The sequence below is a fragment of the Cherax quadricarinatus genome, chromosome 8 (genome assembly GCF_038502225.1).
Source record: "Cherax quadricarinatus isolate ZL_2023a chromosome 8, ASM3850222v1, whole genome shotgun sequence".
In the NCBI taxonomy this organism is placed as follows: Eukaryota; Metazoa; Arthropoda; class Malacostraca; order Decapoda; family Parastacidae; genus Cherax; species Cherax quadricarinatus.
This window is the reverse complement of record NC_091299.1, coordinates 21415899-21439392: the sequence shown is the minus strand read 5'-3', so window position 1 is coordinate 21439392 and position 23494 is coordinate 21415899. Positions and strand designations below refer to the sequence as shown.

At 39.3% G+C, this 23494-nt stretch overlaps 1 protein-coding gene across 1 annotated transcript in view; it reads left to right on the top strand.

Annotated features, from left to right (window-relative positions):
* Window positions 1-525: 525 nt before the first annotated feature.
* The window catches only part of LOC128685461 (uncharacterized), a 37611-nt gene continuing 14642 nt past the window's right edge, over window positions 526-23494 (top strand). The window contains exons 1-3 of the mRNA XM_070082921.1: window positions 526-929; window positions 3111-3285; window positions 8414-8536. Coding sequence (XP_069939022.1) covers window positions 561-929; window positions 3111-3285; window positions 8414-8536 — 667 coding nt within the window. The 5' untranslated portion in view covers window positions 526-560. The remainder of the gene's footprint in view (window positions 930-3110; window positions 3286-8413; window positions 8537-23494) is intronic.

Below are 23494 nucleotides of genomic sequence, written 5' to 3'. Positions count from 1 at the left end.
ATAACTTGATGAATTCAAACAAAACTTAACAAAATATTGTTTTTAATGTTCTGCTGTTGCTAGAATTTCTTTAATGCAACTCTTAAAATTCCCACTAATTTTTAATTCCTGTGTTATAAGTTAAACCATGTTCCTTATTATTTAAAAGTTTAATCACATCTTCACTGTTATTACAACATGACTTTCTTATTGACTCTTTAAGATTCTTCAAGTTAAATTTCAACTTAACATTAAATTTTAATTTGATGTTATTCACTGAATGCTCTATTTTCAATTAAATTTGTTTTATTTTATTATGTAATTTCATATATATCATAGTTGGTTAGAACTGAACATCATTTTTTATATTTCAACAGAAGTAGTTAGTGATTTAGCAGTAATTGAATTTATAACTCAGATGAATTAATTAACAGGTTACAACATTATACTTTTGCACATTTTACATAATGAGATTGAAACCATTTTAATTTTGAAATAATCTTATAATATTTAGGAATTTTTGAGTTGTTGGTGGCAATAATATACAGTGTTTGTGTGGTACAAGGAACTAACTGCACTTTATGATGAACAGCAATGATAATGTAAGAGACCTGTGGATGACAGTACGAGAAGTGTCATACTTGAGCTGCATCCTGCCTAAGCTCGCTCCAGACACACTGTTTACACCATCACCACTTGAGAGAGTAACTGTTGTTAACTCTGGTGTTGCTGAGGTCCAACTTGATGCCTTCACCACCCACTCCAGCACTCTTATTCACCTTGATCTCTCGCACAATCTGCTGGTGACACTACCTGAAGCAATGGTTAATTTAACAAGGCTGGAGATTCTTGATCTCAGCAGTAACAAGATCAGTCATCTTTCAGAGAAGACCTTGCTAAATTTTCCCCGCCTACGTCAGCTTCACCTCAATTACAACAGACTTGGAGAGGTAAGAGAAGAAAGTCAGTGTAATAGTAGGAAGTGTATTATAATACAGTGGAACCTTAAAAAATCGAACGTATCACATATCGAACGTTTCGAAAATAGGACCATTTTTTTCGGACAAACTGTATCCCTATTATCGAACTCGCCCTTATTTTCGGACCGCTGGGTATGGGACCTGTCTGCCGCCTGCTCTGTCTGCGTCCCCGCGCAGGCGCCATGAGCAGTCTAGCTTTGTTTATGCTTGAGTGAACACTAACCTGCGCTCTCATTCACGCATTTTACGATTATTTCGTTGTGTTTAGTGCTCATGGGACTGTGAAATAAGCTGTCATGGGCCCAAGAAACTTGCTAGTGGCACCCCTGTGGTAAAGAAAGTGAGAAACACAATAGATGTGAAAAAGGAAATAATACAGAAGTATGAGAGTGGTGTGAGACTTGTTGAGCTTGCTAGGATGTATGGGAAAAACAAGTCGACCATCGGTTCTATCCTGTCAAAGAAAGAAATCAAGGAAGCTGATGTTGCAAAAGGTGTTAATATAGGGAGTGGATGAGGTGCCTTCTTCAAAGATTAAGGAGATTTGTGCCAAGTGGAATGATGTCCAAATGTTTGTGCAGAAGTACCACCCTGAGCAAGCTGAAACAAGCCATCTTTGCAACAAGTTCAGTGACAGAACCATATCCCATTTTAGGAAAATGTTAAAGAGGCGCCAGAAACAGAGGACTGTGGACAGTTAATTTGTGAGACAGGGGTCCAGTGACTCTCAAGCTGGTCCTAGTGGCATTAAAAGACAGAGAATGGAAGTAACCCCAGAGAGGGCTTTACCTGAAGTCCTCATGGAGGGAGATTCTCCTTCCAAACACTAACCCCAACTCCCTCTCTCCTCCTCCTTATCTTCCAGATGCCATCACCAATCTTCAATAAAGGTAAGTAAAAATGTTATTTTATATGTATTACTATGCATAATTAAAAACTATAGTATTTGTTGTATGTAAAACTGTAATTAATCTCTATAAAATGTATTTTTTGTGTGAATATTTTTGGGTTTCTGGAATGGATTAATTGTATTTCCATTATTTCTTACGGGAAATATTGCTTCGAATTTCAGACTTTTCGAATTTAGAACTAGCTCCTGGAATGGATTAAGTTCGATTTTTGAGGTTCCACTGTACCTTGAATACCTTGAATGTCCTGTGACTCCGTAATCTTCTAGTTTAAGGTGCAAGAGGTTGTGGTACACTTTCCTTAATTCTATGAAGAGCCCCAGAGGATATCCAGTTTTTTCCAGCACTGCATATAGCAGTTCAAACATTTGTATAATTGCATCATTCGTACTTTTTTTTTTTTTTGGCCTAAACTCAAACTGGCAGGGGTTAAGTACGTTGTAAGATATTAGATAGGAGTTAACTCGTATGGGGAAGTTTGATATAGGTCTATAGTTATTCAGTTCAGTTGGATCACCTCCTCTGAGGACCAGGGTGACTCTTGCTGTCTTGATTACACCATAGATGAGAAGGTTGAAGATTCCACTGATTTATTCAACACAGTTGCAATAATGATACTTGATGCAAGAGTTGCAGCCTCACAACAGTACTTACATCTTGTCACAAGATAACAATCCCACCAAAATTATTATTTTTTTCCCTCTCTAGAGGATAATCATCAGCAATTAATCACAAAATCTCTTAGACAAAATAAATATTTTGTACTTTAAAGTATATTATAGTTATTTTTTGCACATTTGTATATTTTCTGTTAAGCTGCTCTTCATATATACATTTTATTAAATTGCTCTATACGTTTTTATTATGCTGCTCTTAATGTATATTCTTTTTTATTATGCTGCTCTTAACGTATATTTTTTACATGTTACTTCTCATATACTGCATTTTATTATTCTGCTCATTTTTATTTTCTATGCTGCTTTAAAAATGTTTTTCTTGATATTTGTACTATACTGCTACTTGTATATATTTTCTACTATGCAAATATTTATATAAAATATTCATGTCATTTGTTGCATGACTGTATCACAAGATTTTTATAAATTGTCTTTCCATTACAGAGAATGTTAATGATTTCTGTTTGTTCTCATCTTCTCAGTGCAAATTATGTGGAAAAAATGGTTTCAACGTAGTAAATGATATATTTATTAAATTATTCACCTAAAAAAAAAAAAAATTCCAGATGTGGATTGGTCCTCACTTGGGTTTGAGTGCGAGTGTGTTGAATCTGGAGGTAGTGAAGGACACCATTACTGACCTCTCTCTCTCTCACAATGCTCTCAGTGCCATCCCTCAGCAGTTCACCAGAGCTTTCACCAGACTCATCAACCTTGATTTATCTTCCAATAATATATCAGGTTCGTGATCATCCTTCACCGTCAGTGGTTAATTTTATGCTTTCAGAGATTTAGTTTAAACTCATCAACAATGAATAGAACAGTGAAATTTAAATGATACTTTAGACTGATACATAGTCCTATGATTTTAAAAGGCTTCACTGTTGCTAAAAATACTTTTTTAAAGGATGCCCAATGCTATCCAGGTGCATAACAATGAATGATTAATCACATGACACTACCATCTTGAACATTTCACAAAATATAGGAAGGTGCTACAAAGACAGTGTAGTACACTAGGACCCCAACTTACACTGATACAGTTAACAATGATCTTGATCCACATTTATGATCTTGTCACTTTAGAGCCAATTGATTTTCTTAGAACATAAACTTGCTCCTGCTGTGGGTATGAGTACTTATGGCCATGGGCAGGAATACTCATGACCATGGAAACATCACTTTCAGTGAGCAAGGCAGTGCGAATAATCATCAGATGTATTCATATTTGCACGTGTTTATTTTATGCATGTGGGGAGGGTTTATCATTGTATAGTAGAGATTCACCAAGAATTACAAACTCTGCATCACCAAACTTCCATCAAGCCTCCACAACCCACCACCTTAACTCTGACTAATGTACTAGTACTGTACATAGGCGAAGAGGATGTGTCTGACATTCTAGTATGCACAGTTTGTGTTGTGTGCACATACGCATACACACATACACACACACAGGCTGAGGAAAGAAGGTAGGGAGCTCACAAGAAATGACCAAGAAGTATGTGAGGAGCTCAACATGAGATTTTGGGAAGTATTTACAGTGGAGGCTGAAGGGACACTGGGAAGACAAAACGGGGTACACCAACAAATGATATACCAACAAGTGTTGGATGAAATACACACAACTGAGGAGGAGGTGAAGAAGCTCGTAAGTGACCTTGATACCTCAAAGGCGGTGGGACCGGACATCTCTCCATGGGTCCTTAGAGAGGGAGCAGAGACACTGTGTGCCACTACCCACAATCTTCAACAGATCTCTTGAAACTGGGCAACTACCTGAGGTATGGAAGATGGCATATGTAGTCCCCATCTTTAAGAAAGGAGACAGAAATGAAGCTCTAAACTATAGGCCAGTGTCACTGACGTGTATAGTATGCAAAGTCATGGAGAAGATTGTCAGGAGGAGAGTGATGGAGCACCTGGAGCGGAACAAGGTTATAAACTACAGCCAGCACGGATTCATGAAAGGCAAGTCCTGTGTCACAAACCTACTAGAGTTTTATGACAAGGTAACTGATATAAGAAATGAGAGGGGGGGTGGGTTGATTGCATTTTCTTGGACTGCAAGTAGGCCTTCAACACAGTTCCTCACGAGAGATTAGTACAGAAGCTAGAGGATCAGGCACATATAACAGGAAGGGCACTGCAATGGATCAGACAATACACAACATGGAGGCAACAGCGAGTCATGGTCCGTGATGGGGTATCACAGTGGGCACCTGTGACGAGCGGGGTCCCACAGGGGTCAGTCCTGGGACCAGTGCTATTCTTGGTATATGTGAACTACATGACGGAAGGGATAGATTCAGAAGTGTCCCTGTTTGCAGATGATGTGAAGTTAATTAGGAGAATTAAATCAGATGTGGACCAGACAGGTCTACAATGAAACCTGGACAGGTTGGATGCGTGGTCCAGCAACTGGCTCCTAGAATTTAACCCTGCCAAAGGCAAAGTCATGAAGATCGGAAGAGGGCAAAGAAGACTGCAGACAGAGTATAGGCTAGGCAGCCAAAGACTGCAAACCTCACTCAAGGAGAAAGATCTAGGGGTGAGTATAATACCGAGTATGTCGCCAGCACACATTAACCAGATATCTGCTAGGAATATCCGCTAGGAATTTTTATTTACCTAAGAAAAGCTTTTGACACAGTAGACCACGGCATCCTACTCCATAAACTTGACCATTATGGTATAAGAGGCCATGCACTTGCATATTTCAAATCCTACCTTACTAATAGGTATCAGTATGTCACCATTAAAGACACAGCATCATCAACACGGCCACTTGACACTGGAGTACTGCAGGGAAGTGTCCTTGGACCCCTGCTCTTCCTCATTTACATCAATGATCTTCCAAACGTATCCCAACACCTGAAACCTATTCTCTTTGCTGACGACACGACTTATGTCATCTCTCACCCTAATCTTGCCACCCTCAACACCATTGTTAACGAGGAGCTGCTCAAAATATCGACTTGGATGACAGCCAATAAACTTACACTTAACACTGACAAAATCTACTATATTATGTTTGGTAGCAGAGCAGGCGTTGAGCAACTTAACATTAAGATTAACAACACTCTAATTGCCAGATATAATGAGGGCAAATTCATAGGCCTATACCTCGACAACAACCTAAATTTCAGCACCCATATCCAACACATAACAAAAAAAGTGTCCAAAACAGTTAGGATCCTCTCCAAGATATGATACTACATGCCGCAAAATGCCCTTCTCACACTATACCATTCACTCATTTATCCATACCTCACCTATGCTATTTGTGCTTGGGGATTAACTGCAGCAACACACCTAAAGCCAATAATAACCCAACAAAAAGCTGCAGTAAAAATAATCACTAAATCCCATCCCTGGCAACACCCCCTTCCCCACTCTTCATTGATCTAAACTTACTCCCTGTTCAGAACATCCACACTTACTACTGTGCAATTTACATCTACAGAACCTTAAATTCCAATATTAACCTTGACCTAAAATGCTTTCTTGATAGTTGTGACAGGACCCACAGGCATAACACCAGACACAAACATCTCTACGACATTCCTCGTGTCCGACTAAACCTTTACAAAAATTCAATATACATGTATGTCAAAGGCCCTAAAATCTGGAACACCCTACCTGAAAACTCTAGAACTGCAGACACATTCATCACCTTCAAAACTACTGTTAGAAAACATCTTATCTCCCTGATACACTCCGTCAACTAACTACATAAAAACCACCTGGTGGTTCACACTTACACTCACCCATTTACTATAAGCACAGAAATACGAATCTTAATCTTAAAATAATGAATCTTAACTAGTCATAAGTTTGCCTGTGATACTCCAATATAGAAACTATGTATTGTGCCAAAACAAAAGCATTCATATTGCTAAACTCACAAACTAGTATTTAGTCACTTAGTATTTAGTCAACTTACTCCATAATTTGTAATAATTTAGGGTTAAGAATTAATCTAAGTTTGCCCGAAATGCCTAGCCATGCTAAGTATCCTAGTGGCCCCCTCTGTAATTAGTATTTTATTACATGTAAACCACACAATAACCAAAATCTGTAAACCCCGCATTGTAATCCTTATAGAGAATAAACTTGATTGATTGAACTGCTGCAGCATATGGGTGCCTGGCAAACCTGAGAATAGTGTTCCGGTACCTCAGTGATGAATCGTTCAAGATTTTATACAGTGTATACATCAGGCTCATACTGGAGTAGCAGCACCAGTTTGGAACCCACACCTGGTCAAACACGTCAAGAAATTAGAAAAAGCGCAAAGGTTTGCAACAAGGCTGGTTTCAGAGCTAAGGGGAATGTTCTATGAAGAGAGGTTAAGGGAAATCGGTCTGACAACACTGGAGGACAGGAGGGTCAGGGGAGTCATGATAATGACATACATAATAGTCCGTGGAATAGACAAGGTGGAGAGAGACAGGATGTTTCAGAGATGGGACCCAGAAACAAGGGGTCACAATAGAAAGTTGAAGACAAGCACCTAAAGTCGGTTCTTGACCAGCTGGGCTGTGGCTTGTACATTGGTTTGCGTGCAGCCAGCAGTAACAGCCTCGTTGATCAGGCTCTGATCCACCAGGAGGCCTGGTCACAGACCGGGCCGCGGGGGCATTGACCCCCGGAACTCTCTCCAGGTAAACTTAGATGAGTCAAAGGGATGTTAGGAAGTATTTCTTCAGTCACAGATTTGTCAGGAAATGGAATAGTCTGGGAAGTGATGTAGTGGAGGCAGATATGATGAAGGTCGTGGAGCAGGAAGAGTGACCTAGCAGTGACCAGTGAAGAGGTTGGGCCAGGAGCTCGGACTCGACCCCCGCAACCTCAACTAGGTGAGTACACACACACACACACACACACACACACACACACACACAGTGGAATAGCCTAGAAAATGACGTAGTGGAGGCAGGAACCATACACAGTTTTAAGACGAGGTTTGATAAAGCTCATGGAGCGGGGAGAGAGAGGGCCCAGTAGCAACCGGTGAAGAGGCGTGGCCAGGAGCTAAGACTCGACCCCTGCAACCACAAATAGGTGAGTACACTAAAAAAAACACACACATTGAAGGGGCAGGGCCAGGAGCTGTGATTCAACCCCTGCAACCACATATAAGTGAGTACACAGTAGTATATACATGTATTAATATATGTATTGCATTTTATTTACATTTTGTATTTGTACTGTTTAGTTTAATTTTTATGAATCTTGTTTAATTTTTTAAGTCATTCAATATTCTCTTCAAGTTTTACAAATTTTTATATATTTATTGTTGACAGTGTAAACATTTTCCTGGGTACAAATATTTCATTTGAAGTTTAGAAGTACAGTGGACCCCCGCTTAACGATCACCTCCAAATCCGACCAATTATGTAAGTGTATTTATGTAAGTGCGTTTGTACGTGTATGTTTGGGGGTCTGAAATGGACTAATCTACTTCACAATATTCCTTATGGGAAAAAATTAGGTCAGTACTGGCACCTGAACATACTACTGGAATGAAAAAAGTTCGTTAACCGGGGGTCCACTGTATTTAGGCCATGATTACAATTTCTAAAGGAATCTGGAATTTAATTTCTATCAGTATATACTGTATATGTATTGAAAATATCTAGTCTTTATATTTCATCAGAAAAAAAAAACAAGTTGAAATGTTCATTGAACACTTTTGAATGTGGCTTAACAATGAAACTTCCAATGTAATGGTGTCTTATTATATTTTTATTCATGTCAAACATTGAATTCTGAAAAATTTACTTGTAAAAAATAATTCTGTCTATTGCAGTACAGTAATATTCTGAGATCTCATAGTGAATGTGCAACTGAATAATATTCACAGAGGTGTTAGTTGGGGCACTGAGCAATATGGCACAACTTCAGCATTTAGACCTCAGCAACAACCTCATCCATTCCATCATGCCACAGGCACTCTCCACTACCCTCCTCCATCTCAATCTCGCAGGTCAGGACCATCTCTTTATGTTAATATGGGAATAATCACATTTGTGTATTACAGTAATTAGTAGCAAATTTACCGATTCATTTAAAAATATTTTTGGAACAAGAACTTATTTTAATTTTTACTCCAGTTTTAGAATGTTAGTACACTTTTAAATATACAGTGGAACGTTGACTTACGAGTGTCCTAACGTACGAGTTTTTTTGAGATACGAGCCGTCACTGGGTCGAGTTTTTGCTCTGAGTTACGAGCCAGCTCCCCCCCCCCTTCTGTTCCCCCTCAACCCAAAACCTGGACACTTCGCTTGTTTATCTATGATTTCAGGCTTTAATTCTATGGAAATCATTCTCTTTTTCTTCTCAGCACTGTCCTTTACATTTACTTTCTTATGACCCATGCTTAGAAAAATAAAATTTGACTAAATGACTGAAAAAAATGTAAGCAAAGCATGAGAAAACTGCTCTCACAGTGAGGTAAACAGTGAACTGAGTTGGCAGTGCTTATTTTAATAAAAATAATAATTATTATTATTGTTAGTGTTATTATTATTAATTTAAGTAACTAGAGCATAAAGGGACTATACATGCTCTCTGCCAATCCTTAGGTACCTTCCCCTCTTTCATACATTTAATAAACAAAAATACCAACCACTCCAACACTATATCTTCCCCTGCTTTTAACATTTCTGTCATGATCCCGTCAGTTCCAGCTGCTTTACCCCCTTTCATTCTACGTAATGCCTCACGCACCTCCCCCATACTCACATCCTGTTCTTCTTCACTCCTAAAAGATGGTATACCTCCCTGGCCGGTGCATGAAATTACCACCTCCCTTTCTTCGTCAACATTTAAAAGTTCCTCAAAATACTCTCGCCATCTACCCAAAACCTCCATCTCCCCATCTACTAACTCCCCTACTCTGTTTTTAACTGACAAATCCATACTTTCCCTAGGCTTTCTTAACTTGTTTAACTCCAAAATTTTTTCTTATTTTCATTAAAATTTCTTGACATTACCTCTCCCACTCTATCATCTGCTCTTCTTTTGCTATAACACTTCTGCTTTGTAAAAACCTCTCATAAGCTAACTTTTTCTCTTTTATCACATCCTTTACTTTTTCATTCCACCAATCACTCCTCTTTCCTCCTGCACCCACCCTCCTATAACTACAAACTTCTACCACACATTCTAATACTGCATTTTTAAAACTATTCCAACCCTCTTCAACCTCCCCACTACTCATATAGGTACCATCCGGCTTACGACTGAGTTCGGTTCCGACAAACCGGTCGTAAGTCGAAATGGACGTAAGTCGAACCTTACTACTGAATATGAACATCACATTTTTTTATGACTTTATTTAATTGTTTTATTTTGGTATTTCATTTTTTACTTTTTTATGCTGTTAGTACTGTATTTTATACTGTAAGGTTTAGGATAAACACTGTGTACAACACAAACAGTTGTTCATTTCCCAGAAATTTGGCATAGAGAACCTGGTCGTAAGTCGAATGGTCGTATGTCAAGCAGGTCATAAGTTGGATGGTAGGTGTACTTGCACCAGCCCACCTTTCTGCCAATAGTTGCTTATATCTCACCCAAACTTCCTCCTCCCTTAGTTTATACACTTTCACCTCCCTCTTACTTGTTGCCATTTTCCTCTTTTCCCATCTACCTCTTACTCTAACTGTAGCTACAACTAAATAATGATCTGATATATCAGCTGCCCCTCTGTAAATGTGTACATCCTGGACCCTACAAATCAACTTTTTATCCACCAATACATAATCTAACAAACTACTTTCATTACGTGCTATATCATACCTTGTATATTTATTTATCCTCTTCTTCATAAAATATGTATTACTTATTACCAAACCTCTTTCTACACATAGCTCAATTAAAGGCTCCCCATTTTCATTTACCCCTGGCACCCCAAATTTACCTACCACTTCCTCCACAACATTTTTGCCCAGTTTAGTATTGAAATCCCCAACCACCATTATTCTCACACTTAGTTCAAAACTCCCCATGCATTCACTCATCATTTCCCAAAATCTCTTTCTCCTCTACACTTCTCTCTTCTCCAGGTGCATATACGCTTACTATAACCCACTTTTCACATCCAACCTTTATTTTACTCCACATAATCCTTGAATTAATACATTTATAGTCCCTCTTTTCCTGCCATAGCTTATCCTTCAACATTATTGCTACTCCTTCTTTAGCTCTAACTCTATTTGAAACCCCTGACCTAATCCCATTTATTCCTCTCCACTGAAACTCTCCCACCCCCTTCAGCTTTGTTTCACTTAAAGCTAGGACATCCAGCTTCTGCTCATTCATAACAATCACAATTATCTCTTTATCATTTACACAACATCCACACACATTCAGACTTCCCACTTTGACAATTTTCTTCTTATTCTTTTTAGTAATTATTACAGGAAAAGGGGTTACTAGCCCATTGTCCCGGCATTTTAGTTGACTTTTACAACACGCATGGCTTACGGAGGAAAGATTCTTATTCCACTTCCCCATAAATATAAAAGGAAAAGTAATAAGACCAATAACTATTAAGATAACATCAAAGAAAACTCAGATGAGTGTGTATAAATAAAGATGTACATATATGTGTAGTGTGACCTAATTGTAAGTAGAAGTAGCAAGACGTACCTGTAATCTTGCATATTTATGAGACAGACAAAAGACACCAGCAATCCTACCATCATGTAAAACAATTACAGGCTTTCGTTTTACTTGGCAGGACAGTAGTACCTCCTTGGGTGGTTGCTGTCTACCAACTTACTACAATACTTACATAATAATAATTCAGATTGCTTCTGCTAGTTGGCACAGCTGGTAAGCAGTAAACATGTTTACGTCGCTTTGGAAGCAGTTCTCTCGTGCTTGTTTGCATTTTTTACAGTCATTTGGCCAAATTTTTTCTAACCATGGGTTCTAAGAAAATAAGTGCAAAGGACAGTGCTGAGAAGAAAAGGACGATGATTTCCATCAACATCCCCCACCCTCAGGATCCTCCACCCATACTTTATATAAACAGTTTTTATACGATATTTCTTATTTATAAATACGTTGTTTCAGTGTTTTCCTTAGAAAACTAGTAATCTACTGCAGTTAGCCTTAAAAATACTCAATTTTCTCTTACCATTTTCTCTGCCACCATATTATGGCCTATTTTATTCATTCTAGAGTATATATTAACTGTGCTACTTATATTGTTTATAATGTCATGTTAGATGAATTGTGATAAATAAGCCGTACAGTTGATAATAGCGTCATATTCAAATATTTTTTCTCGTTTCTCCAGAGTTCAGGAACGAATTAATGGCTTTTCAATTAATTTAAATGAGGAAAATTAATTTGATATACAAGTAAATTGAGTTATGAGCTAGCTCCTGGAACGGATTAAGCTCGCAAGTCAAGGTTCCACTGTATATTACTGTGTTATTGTGTTTAAAACATGCACTAAATTCGTATATTTCTGGTAAGAAAAATAATGCATTTCTAAAATACATGGCAAAGTATGATGACCTAGTGCTCCTAGATTATTTAAATGCTAACAACTCGCTTACTGAAACTTGTCTTAAACATGACACACCAGACATCTTTACCTTGCCTGGATACATAGCCATTCATAACTGCAGGTCTGATCAGATGGAGTGAGGGACTGCCATGTAACACTAATGAAATAATATGCAGTAATTCTAAATGTATCAGTGATGAACACTAAATATACATTTGCTGACTTTGCCACCAAAAATTTAAAAACTACTATAAAAGTTGGAGCAATCTGCTGGCTACCTCATACTAATATTCTCACCTTTAATGACAAACTAAATTTTAATAAGAACCTAAGAAAGGAGGAACACTGCAGCAGGCCTGTTGGCCCATACTAGGCAGGTCCTTCACAATCCATCCCACTATCAAAACATTTGCCCAACCCAGTTTTCAATGCCACCCAAGAATTAAGCTCTGATAACTCTATCCACTCATATGCAAGTCCCACTCAAATCCAACCCCTCTCACTCATGTATTTTTTTTTTAACAAGTTGGCCGTCTCCCACCGAGGCAGGGTGACCCAAAAAGAAAGAAAATCCCCAAAAAGAAAACACTTTCATCATCATTCAACACTTTCACCTCACTCACACATAATCACTGTTTCTGCAGAGGTACTCAGAACACAACAGTTTAGAAGCATATATGTACATATAAAGATACACAACATATCCCGGGGCTGAGTGCATGGGCATGTTGTCAATGGCTTTTTCGAAATCTATTGGAGTTAGGGTAATGTCGGAAATCTGGCATACATTTATGGAGTTTTTAGGCTCATTCATGAAGAAATCATTTGGGTCGTCGATCCTCAGACTGATTAGTGGTTCACTAAATACAGAGTCGTACTGGGATTTCAATATTTCACTCATTTCCTTGTTGTCATCTGTGTAAGTCCCATCCTGTCTGAGTAAGGGCCCGATGCTAGATGTGGTATTTGCCTTATTTTTGGCATATGAAAAGAAATATTTTGAATTTCTTTCAATTTCACTAATAGCTTTAAGTTCCTCCTGTCTCTCCTGGTTCCTGTAAGAGTCATTTAACTTAAGTTCGATAGTTTCCACTTCCCTGGTCAGCGCCTCCTTTCGTGTATCAGATATTCTAGCACTCCTGAGGAGCTCAGTGGCATACATGTCATTTCTGCCATAGAAGAGGTCCCAGTTGTCAATGAATGTTACTGCATTTTCCTTACATTATTTGTCCAGCCAGCAATTGACACCAACTGCCCTGGACAACCATTCATTTCCAACTCCTCTCCTTGACAAAATACCACATATGACAGGGTTCCCACCCTTCCTCCTAATTATCTCTATTACTGACCTGTACCTGCTAATCAGGTCCTCACTCCTACTTCTGCCAACATCGTTGCCTCCAGCACTGAGACAGATAATAGGATTGCTCCCTTTACCTCTCATAATGCCATCCAGACGGCTAACAATATCCTTCATCCCAGCCCCAGGAAAACACACACTCTGCCTCCTACTCCTATCCTTCAAGCAGAATTCCCTATCCATGTACCTAATCTGGCTATCCCCAACAACAACAATGTTTTTACCTTCCTTGGCATCATCCGTCGTGATGTTGCCAGTAGTTGACTCACATTCATCAGGTAGCACTACACCTTCACTTGTGGAATTCATCAAGACGTTCTCGATGGTCTTCGTTGGGGTTTCTAGGGATGTCTCACTCATGTCTGCCAATGCTTCCTTGGTGCTCATTGTGGCATTCCCAGTAGAACACCCACATTCGTCAGGTAGCACCGAAAATGGGTTGGAAGTTTCCACAGTAGTCTTCTGGTTCTTCGTTGTTTCTGCCTCGCCAACAGTCTTCTTGATCCTCAGCTTGGTTCCATGTTGCCTAGCCACTGACCAAGTTCTCCTCTTAACCTGGGGACTCACAACAGGAGGATTACTACGAATCCTCTTGTTCTCCTCCTTTAATCGCCATATCTCCAGCTTAGCAACCCTAAGCTCTTCTTTCAGCTGCTGGTAAAGTTACTCAAGAGAGGGCATCCTGGTTCAGATTCACAGAGAGCACACAAACAGGTCTCTGAAGGAGAGTCCAATGACAAGCTACAAGGGACACTGAAACATGCCTTCTCAAATCCATCCATATGCATTTGCCCAACTTATATTTTTATGCTACCCAAGCCATAGCTTGTGTAACCTACCTTTCTCATGTACCTACTGACATTTCCACCACATGTGTAACTACTACTACTACCCAGTATGTCGGCAATCTTCTAAGGTTTGACTTACGTCCATTTTGACTTACGGCCAGTTGGTTAGAACTAAGCTCGGTCGTAAGTCAGATGGTAGGTGTATTATATTTCTTTGTACAACCATGTATCATGTCAAAATAAAATTATTATTAGTGGGCAAGTTACTAGAATCAATTATATCTGACATTATTAGAAGTCACCTTGAAGAGCATAACTTGATAAATGAATCTCAGCATGGGTTCATGAGAGGTCGTTCCTGCCTGACAAATTTACTGACTTTCTTCAATAGAACATTTGAGGCAGAAGACAGTGATAAAGAATATGATATTGTTTATTTGGACTTGGGGGTTATGATAAGCAACAACCTTAAACCAAGACACCAATGCCTAAGCATACATAATAAGGCAAACAGATTACTGGGATTTATATCAAGAAGTGTAAGCAACAGAAGTTCAACGGTTATATTACAGCTTTATACATCATTAGTAAGGCCTCACCTAGATTATGCAGCTTAGTTCTGGTCTCCATATTACAGAATGGACATAAATTCGTTAGAAAACATTCAACGTAGAATGACTAAATTAATACATAGCATTAGAAATCTTCCTTATGAAGAAAGATTGAAGGCCCTTAAATTATATTCACTTGTTAGACGAAGAATGAGGGGAGACATGATTGAAGTGTATAAGTGGAAGATGGGTATTAGTAAAGGGGATACAAATAAAGTCTTGAGGATATCTCTCCAAGAGAGAACCCGCAGTAATGGATTTAAATTAGACAAGTTTAGATTTAGAAAGGACATAGGAAAGTATTGGTTTGGAAATAGGGTAGTTGATGAGTGGAACAGTCTACCTAGTTGGGTTATTGAGGCTAGGACTTCGGGTAGTTTCAAATTTAGGTTGGATAAATATATGAGTGAGAGGGGTTGGATTTGAGTGGAACTTGCATATGAGTGGATAGAGTTATCAGAGCTTATTTCTTGGGTAGCATTGAAAATTGGGTTGGGCAAATGTTTTGTTAGTGGGATGGATTGTAAAAGACCTGCCTGGTATGGGCCAACAGGCTTACTGCAGTGATCCTCCTTTCTTATGTTATGTTCTAGTAAAGCCTTTGATAAGAGTACCTCACAAAAGACTCTTTAAGAAAAGTGGCAGCTCATGGTATAGGAGGTAAAGTTCTAGCATGGATAGAGGCATGGCTTACCAATAGAAAGCAGAGAGTTTCCATTAAGGGTGTCAAATCTGAATGGGGATTAGTCACTAGTGGGGTTCCACAAGGATCAGTTTTAGGCCCTTTCTTGTTCATAATTTACATTAATAATCTTGATGAAGGGATTACGAGTGACACGAGCAAATTTGCTGATGATACAAATATAGGCCGCATGATTCATTCTGAGGAGGATAGCAATGAATTCCAGGAGGATTTGAACAAATTAACATCTTGGTCTGAAAAATGGCAGATGAAGTTCAATGTTGATAAGTGTAAGGTACTAGTCCTTGGTAATGAAAATAACCCTCAAAGCTATAAACTAGGTGAAGTAGAGCTTGATCATACAGAATGTGAAAAAGACTTGGGAGTCATTAAGCAGAAACCTGAAGCCAAGACAGCGGTGCCTAAGTGTGCACAACAAGGCTAACAGAATACTTGGATTTACCTCAAGAAGTATAAGTAACAGAAGTCCAAAAGCTATTTTACAGCTCTATACATCACTAGTGAGGCCTCATTTAGATTATTATGCTGCTCAGTTTTGGTCTCCTTACTACAGGATGGATATAGACTCATAAGAGAACATACAGAGAAGAATGACAAATGATTTACTGTGTAAGGAATCTCCTGTATGAAGATAGACTTAAAGCCTTAAATCTCCACTCTCTGGAAAGACATAGAATGAGGGGAGATATCATTGAAGTGTATAAATGGATGACGGGCATAAACAAAGGAGATATTAATAAAGTACTGAGGGTGTTGAGCCAGGTAAGAACCAGAAATAATGGATTTAAGTTGGATAAATTTAGATTTAGAAAGGACGTAGGTAAGTACTGGTTTTCTAACAGAGTTGTGGATGCGTGGAACAATCTTCCCAGTAGGGTGATAGAGGCTAGGACCTTGGGTAGCTTTAAGAAGAGATTGGACAAATATATGAGTGGGAGGGGCTGGGTTTGATTGGTGTCATTGGGTACGGGAGTTAATTTTTGGGTTGCTTAGGGTAGAGGTCGTTTTGATAAGGACCTGCCTTGTATGGGCCAGTAGGCCTTCTGCAGTGTTCCTCCATTCTTATGTTCTTATTGTTATTACAGTATTATTATTATTATTATTAACCTAAGAAACTATTAACTAATCAGCACTGAAACAAAGAAATAAAAGAATAAAGATTTTATTTCTTTGTAAAGGTTACAATGTGTAATTACAATAATAATAATATGTATTTATTTTCCTGTAAAGATTACTAAAAAGAATAAGAAGAAAATTGTGAAAGTGGGAAGTCTAAATGTGCATGGATGGAAATATAAACACAAATGCAGTATAATGTGATCCTTTATTGACTACGTTTCGCCCACACAGTGGGCTTTTTCAAGTCACAAACAGAACTACCTGGGGTGGAAGGAACGCGAGTATTTATAGTCCGGTTCAGAATGCTGAGGTCAGGTGAAAAATGCTGCATCTGATGATGTACCGAGTGGGGTTATAGAGTCTAAAAACTTGGGTAGCTTGGAAAGGAGATTGGATAAGTTTGTGAGCAGACCTTCTACAGTGTTCTTATGTGGGATAGCGATGAAGAAGTTTCTTGGCAAGTGGTTCAGCTATGTTATAGAAGCCACTATTCTGGTTGAAGTTGTCGGATATAGAAATAAGTGATGATTCCAGGATTCTTCGGTATTGAGTGTTGTCTTCTGTGGCGATAAGTCTTGAGTTTCTGTAGTTTATCAAGTGGTTGTGTGAATTACGGTGTTGTACGCAGGCATTCCTTGTGTCGTCAGACCTGCTTGCGTATTGGTGGTCTGAAATACGTGTTTGGAGGTCCCTTGATGTTTCGCCCACGTATAACTTGTTGCAGTCATTACAAGGGATTATGTATACCCCTGCAGAGGATGGAGGCTTGTCCTGTCTACTACTGGTGATGTCCTTGATGGTCGTGGTTGTGGAGGTAGATACTTGGAATGATGTTTTGACAAAGATGTTGGAAACATGTTTGGCAATGGAGTTGGTGGGAAGGACTATGTATCTCTTCTCGGCAGTGTCTTCTCTGGGTGTGTTGAAGATGTTTAATGCTCGCCGTCTGCAGTCTCTGATGAAGTGACGAGGATAGTGGAGTTTAGAAAATATTTGTTCAATTATAGTGCATTCTTCCTCAAGGAACTCGTTGCTGCAGATTCTGAGTGCACGCAGGAAGAAGCCTATAATTACACCACGTTTGGTTTTGGTGTCGTGGTGAGAGTAGAAGTGGAGAAGATCGTTTTGGTTGGTGGGTTTTCGATAGACTTTAAAACGAAGTTCGTGGTCAGCTTTGCAGAGCAGGACATCAAGGAAAGGAAGAGTGTTGTCGACTTCTTCTTCAAGTGTGAACTGGATTGAAGGCTCGACCTGGTTGAGCTTGTCTTGGAGAGCTTGAACGTTGAAGCGTTTAGGAGTTATGAGGAGAATGTCGTCAACATAACGGAGCCAGGTGACAGACGAAGGAATAATGGTGGAGAAACGTTCGGCTTCTAGATGTTCCATGTATAGGTTCGCCAGAACTGCACTGAGTGGCGAACCCATGGGTAGTCCAAAAGTCTGCTGAAAGAGGTGATTTTCGAAAGAGAAACACGTAAAGCCAACACATAGTTCAACAAGGTCGATGAAATCGCTGGCTGGAATGGGAAGATCAAGTGAATCGTCAATTTTCCTGCTCAAGAGATCGATGGCTTGTGTAGTAGGTACTTTGGTGAATAGGGAAGTCACGTCATGTCCTGCTCTGCAAAGCTGACCACGAACTTCGTTTTAAAGTCTATCGAAAACCCACCAACCAAAACGATCTTCTCCACTTCTACTCTCACCACGACACCAAAACCAAACGTGGTGTAATTATAGGCTTCTTCCTGCGTGCACTCAGAATCTGCAGCAACGAGTTCCTTGAGGAAGAATGCACTATAATTGAACAAATATTTTCTAAACTCCACTATCCTCGTCACTTCATCAGAGACTGCAGACGGCGAGCATTAAACATCTTCAACACACCCAGAGAAGACACTGCCGAGAAGAGATACATAGTCCTTCCCACCAACTCCATTGCCAAACATGTTTCCAACATCTTTGTCAAAACATCATTCCAAGTATCTACCTCCACAACCACGACCATCAAGGACATCACCAGTAGTAGACAGGACAAGCCTCCATCCTCTGCAGGGGTATACATAATCCCTTGTAATGACTGCAACAAGTTATACGTGGGCGAAACATCAAGGGACCTCCAAACACGTATTTCAGAACACCAATACGCAAGCAGGTCTGACGACACAAGGAATGCCTGCGTACAACACCGTAATTCACACAACCACTTGATAAACTACAGAAACTCAAGACTTATCGCCACAGAAGACAACACTCAATACCGAAGAATCCTGGAATCATCACTTATTTCTATATCCGACAACTTCAACCAGAATAGTGGCTTCTATAACATAGCTGAACCACTTGCCAAGAAACTTCTTCATCGCTATCCCACATAAGAACACTGTAGAAGGTCTGCTCACAAACTTATCCAATCTCCTTTCCAAGCTACCCAAGTTTTTAGACTCTATAACCCCACTCGGTACATCATCAGATGCAGCATTCTTCACCTGACCTCAGCATTCTGAACCGGACTATAAATACTCGCGTTCCTTCCACCCCAGGTAGTTCTGTTTGTGACTTGAAAAAGCCCACTGTGTGGGCGAAACGTAGTCAATAAAGGATCACATTATACTGCATTTGTGTTTATATTTCCATTGTGTCGGTATTTTATACCATTTATTTCCATGTGCATGGATGTTGTGTGAATGATAAGAGATGATTGTGGATGTTATGAATGAGAAGAAGCTGGATGTCCTGGCTTTAAGTGAAACAAAGCTGAAGGGGGTGGGAGAGTTTCAGTGGAGAGGAATACATGGGATTAGGTCAGGGGTTTCAAATAGAGTTAGAGTTAAAGAAGGAGTAGCAATGATGTTGAAGGATAAGATATGGCAGGAAAAGAGGGACTATAAATGTATTAATTCAAGGATTATGTGGAGTAAAATAAGGGTTGGATGTGAAAAGTGGGTTATAGTAAGTGTGTATGCGCCTGGAGAAGACAGAAGTGTAGAGGAGAGAGAGAGATTTTGGGAAATGATGAGTGAATGCGTGGGGAGTTTTGAACCAAGTGTGAGAGTAATGGTTGTTGGGGATTTCAATGCTAAAGTGGGTAAAAATGTTGTGGAGGGAGTAGTAGGTAAATTTGGGGTGCCAGGGGTAAATGTAAATGGGGAACCTTTAATTGAGCTACATGTAGAAAGAGATTTGGTAATAAGTAATAAATATTTTTTGAAAAAGAGGATAAATAAATATACAAGGTATGATGTAGCACGTAATGAAAGTAGTTTGTTAGATTATGTATTGGTGGATAAAAGGTTAATGGGTAGGCTCCAGGATGTACATGTTTATAGAGGGGCAACTGATATATCGGATCATTATTTAGTTGTAGCTATAGCTAGAGTAAGAGTTAGTGTAGAGGAGAGAGAGAGATTTTGGGAGATGTTAAGCAAATGTATAGGAACCTTTGAACCAAGTGAGAGAGTAATTGTGGTAGGGACCTAAATGCTAAAGTAGGAGAAAAATTTAGGGAGGGTGTGGTAGGTAAGTTTGGGGTGCCAGGTGTAAATGATAATGGGAGCCCTTTGATTGAACTTTGTATAGAAAGGGGTTTAGTTATAAGTAATACGTATTTTAAGAAAGAGGACAGTAGTTTGTTGGACTATGTATTGGTAGATAAAAGACTGTTGAGTAGACTTCAGGATGTACATGTTTATAGAGGGGCCACAAATATATCAGATCACTTTCTAGTTGTAGCTACAGTGAGAGTAAAAGGTAGATGGGATACAAGGAAAATAGAAGCACCAAGTAAGAGAGAGGTGAAGGTGTATAAACTAAAAGAGGAGGCAGTTAGGGTAAGATTTAAACAACTATTGGAGGATAGATGGGCTAGTAAGAGTATAGGCAATGGGGTCGAAGATGTATGGGGTAGGTTTAAGAATGTAGTGTTAGAGTGTTCAGCAGAAGTTTGTGGTTACAGGAAAATGGGTACGGGAGGGAAGAAGAACGATTGGTGGAATGATGATGTAAAGAGAGTAGTAAGGGAGAAAAAGTTAGCATATGAGAGGTTTTTACAAAGTAGAAGTGATACAAGGAAGGAAGAGTATATGGAGAGAAAAAGAGAGGTTAAGAGAGTGGTGAAGCATTGTAAAAAGAGAGCAAATGAGAGAGTGAGTAAGATATTATCAACAAATTTTGTTGAAAATAAAAAAAAGTTTTGGAGTGAGATTAATAAGTTGAGGAAGCCTAGGGAACAAATGGATTTGACAGTTAAAAATAGTAGAGGAGAGTTATTAAATGAAGAGTTAGAGGTATCGGGAAGATGGAGAGAATATTTTGAGGAATTGTTAAATGTTGATGAAGATAGGGAAGCTGTGATTTCGTGTATAGGGCAAGGAGGAATAACATCTCGTAGGAGTGAGGAAGAGCCAGTTGTGAGTGTGGGGGAAGTTCGTGAGGCAGTGGGTAGAATGAAAGGGGGTAAGGCAACTGGGATTGATGGGATAAAGATAGAAATGTTAAAAGCAGGAGGGGATATAGTTTTGGAGTGGTTGGTGCTATTATTTAATAAATGTTTGGAAGAGGGTAAGGTACCTAGGGATTGGCAGAGAGCATGCATAGTTCCTTTGTATAAAGGCAAAGGGGATACAAGACAGTGCAAAAATTATAGGGGAATAAGTCTGTTGAGTATACCTGGTAAAGTGTATGGTCGAGTTATTATTGAAAGAATTAAGAGTAAGACAGAGTAGGATAGCAGATGAACAAGGAGGCTTTAGGAAAGGTAGGGGGTGTGTAGACCAAGTGTTAACAGTGAAGCATATAGGTGAACAGTATTTAGATAAGGGTAAAGAGGTTTTTGTGGCATTTATGGATTTAGAAAAGGCATATGACAGGATGGATAGGGAGGCAATGTGGCAGATGTTGCAGGTGTATGGTATAGGAGGTAGGTTACTGAGAGCAGTGAAGAGTTTTTACGAGGATAGTGTGGCTCAGGTTAGAGTATGTAGGAGAGAGGGAGATTATTTCCAGTAAAAGTAGGCCTTAGACAAAGATGTGTGATGTCACCATGGTTGTTCAATATATTTATACATGGGGTTGTAAGAGAAGTGAATGTTAGGGTCTTGGCAAGAGGTGTGGAGTTAAAAGATAAAGAATCAAACACAAAGTGGGAGTTGTCACAGTTGCTCTTTGCTGATGACACAGTGCTTTTGGGTGATTCTGAAGAGAAGTTGCAGAGGTTGGTGGATGAATTTGGTAGGGGATGTAAAAGAAGAAAATTAAAAGTGAATATAGGAAAGAGTAAGGTTATGAGAATAACAGAAAGATTAGGTGATGAAAGACTGGATATCAGATTGGAGGGAGAGAGTATGGAGGAGGTGAATGTATTCATATATTTAGGAGTGGACGTGTCAGCAGATGGGCCTATGAAGGATGAGGTGAATCACAGAATTGATGAGGGGAAAAGGGTGAGTGGTGCATTTAGGAGTCTGTGGAGACAAAGAACTTTGTCCCTGGAAGCAAAAAGGGGAATGTATGAGAGTATAGTTGTACCAACACTCTTGTATGGGTGTGAAGCATGAGTGATGAATGTTGCAAAGAGGAGAGGGCTGGAGACAGTGGAGATGTCATGTCCGAGGGCAATGTGTGGTGTGAATATAATGCAGAGAATTCGTAGTTCGGGAATTAGGAGGTGTGGGATTACCAAAACTATTATGCAGAGGGCTGAGGAGGGGTTGTTGAGGTGGTTCGGACATCGGCCTAGGAAGGGTTGGAGGGAGTGGGTAAAGGAGGTTTTGTGTGCGAGGGGCTTGGACTCAGGGCTGGATTACCGCATGGGCAAACTAGGCATTTGCCTAGGGCCCTGCGCATTTGGGGGCCTCGCAGTCCAAGGGGTTCAGGGGCTCATCCAAGACTGCACACATGGTGCAAGTGCAAAGGGGTCCCTGCCTAAAAAGTTCAAGTGTTTGGAGAGTAAAATTGATTTTTAAAAATTAATCAAAACAAAAATAAATAATGAAATAAAATAAAATAAAAATAAATAAACCTAACCATAGATGGCAACACTCAACACACCTTTGTTTACATCAGAACAGCTGTGTTTTCCCGCTAATGGGTGAATATGGGAGATTCCTCTCCAATTTTCTGTAGTAATTACACGTTATCTAGACTTGTACTCTGACAAATTAACTGAAGTGTTGTTGATAGACATTGATGTGTATGGATAAATGTTTGTTTTCCCCTCTAAATGTTAAGGGAGGTACCTGATAGGGTTACTTGACCAGTAAAGACGCATGGACCAGTAAAGACGCATTTTTGGTAAAAATACTATAAAGAAAAACCTAAAAATGCAAACTGACTTCCGTTTGTAGGTTTTAAAAGCACTTTGTCCTGTCTTTAAGTCTTTATCATTTCAATAACAGATCTCAATTGATTGATATTCTACATCACTTCCATCGCAAATGCTTAGTTTTCAAGTTGCGACGGAAGTGATGTAGAACATCAATTAATTTACTACATATTTCCCCAGAAACACATAAGCCACATCAGAAAATCGTTGGTTGGGTGAAACTGAAAATTGTCCCTGCATTCTTTAATTCTCATGTCCTTATCTATGGTGGTAGGCCATATATCATGCAAAACATAATGATTAGTTTAGTTATGAAAATGGTAATATAAATACCATTGTGCATTGTTCTTGGACTCGGTATGATTTCTGTTTAAGTAAATTGGAGATCAAGGAGGATGAATTAGTAAAATATTCGTAGCCCAAATCACTAACCTAATCTATGGTAAAATTTCTGTATATGACTCCTTTCTGGTAACGTTTTGAATTTTTAGATGCGCAGCCAGAGGAAAGGGGGC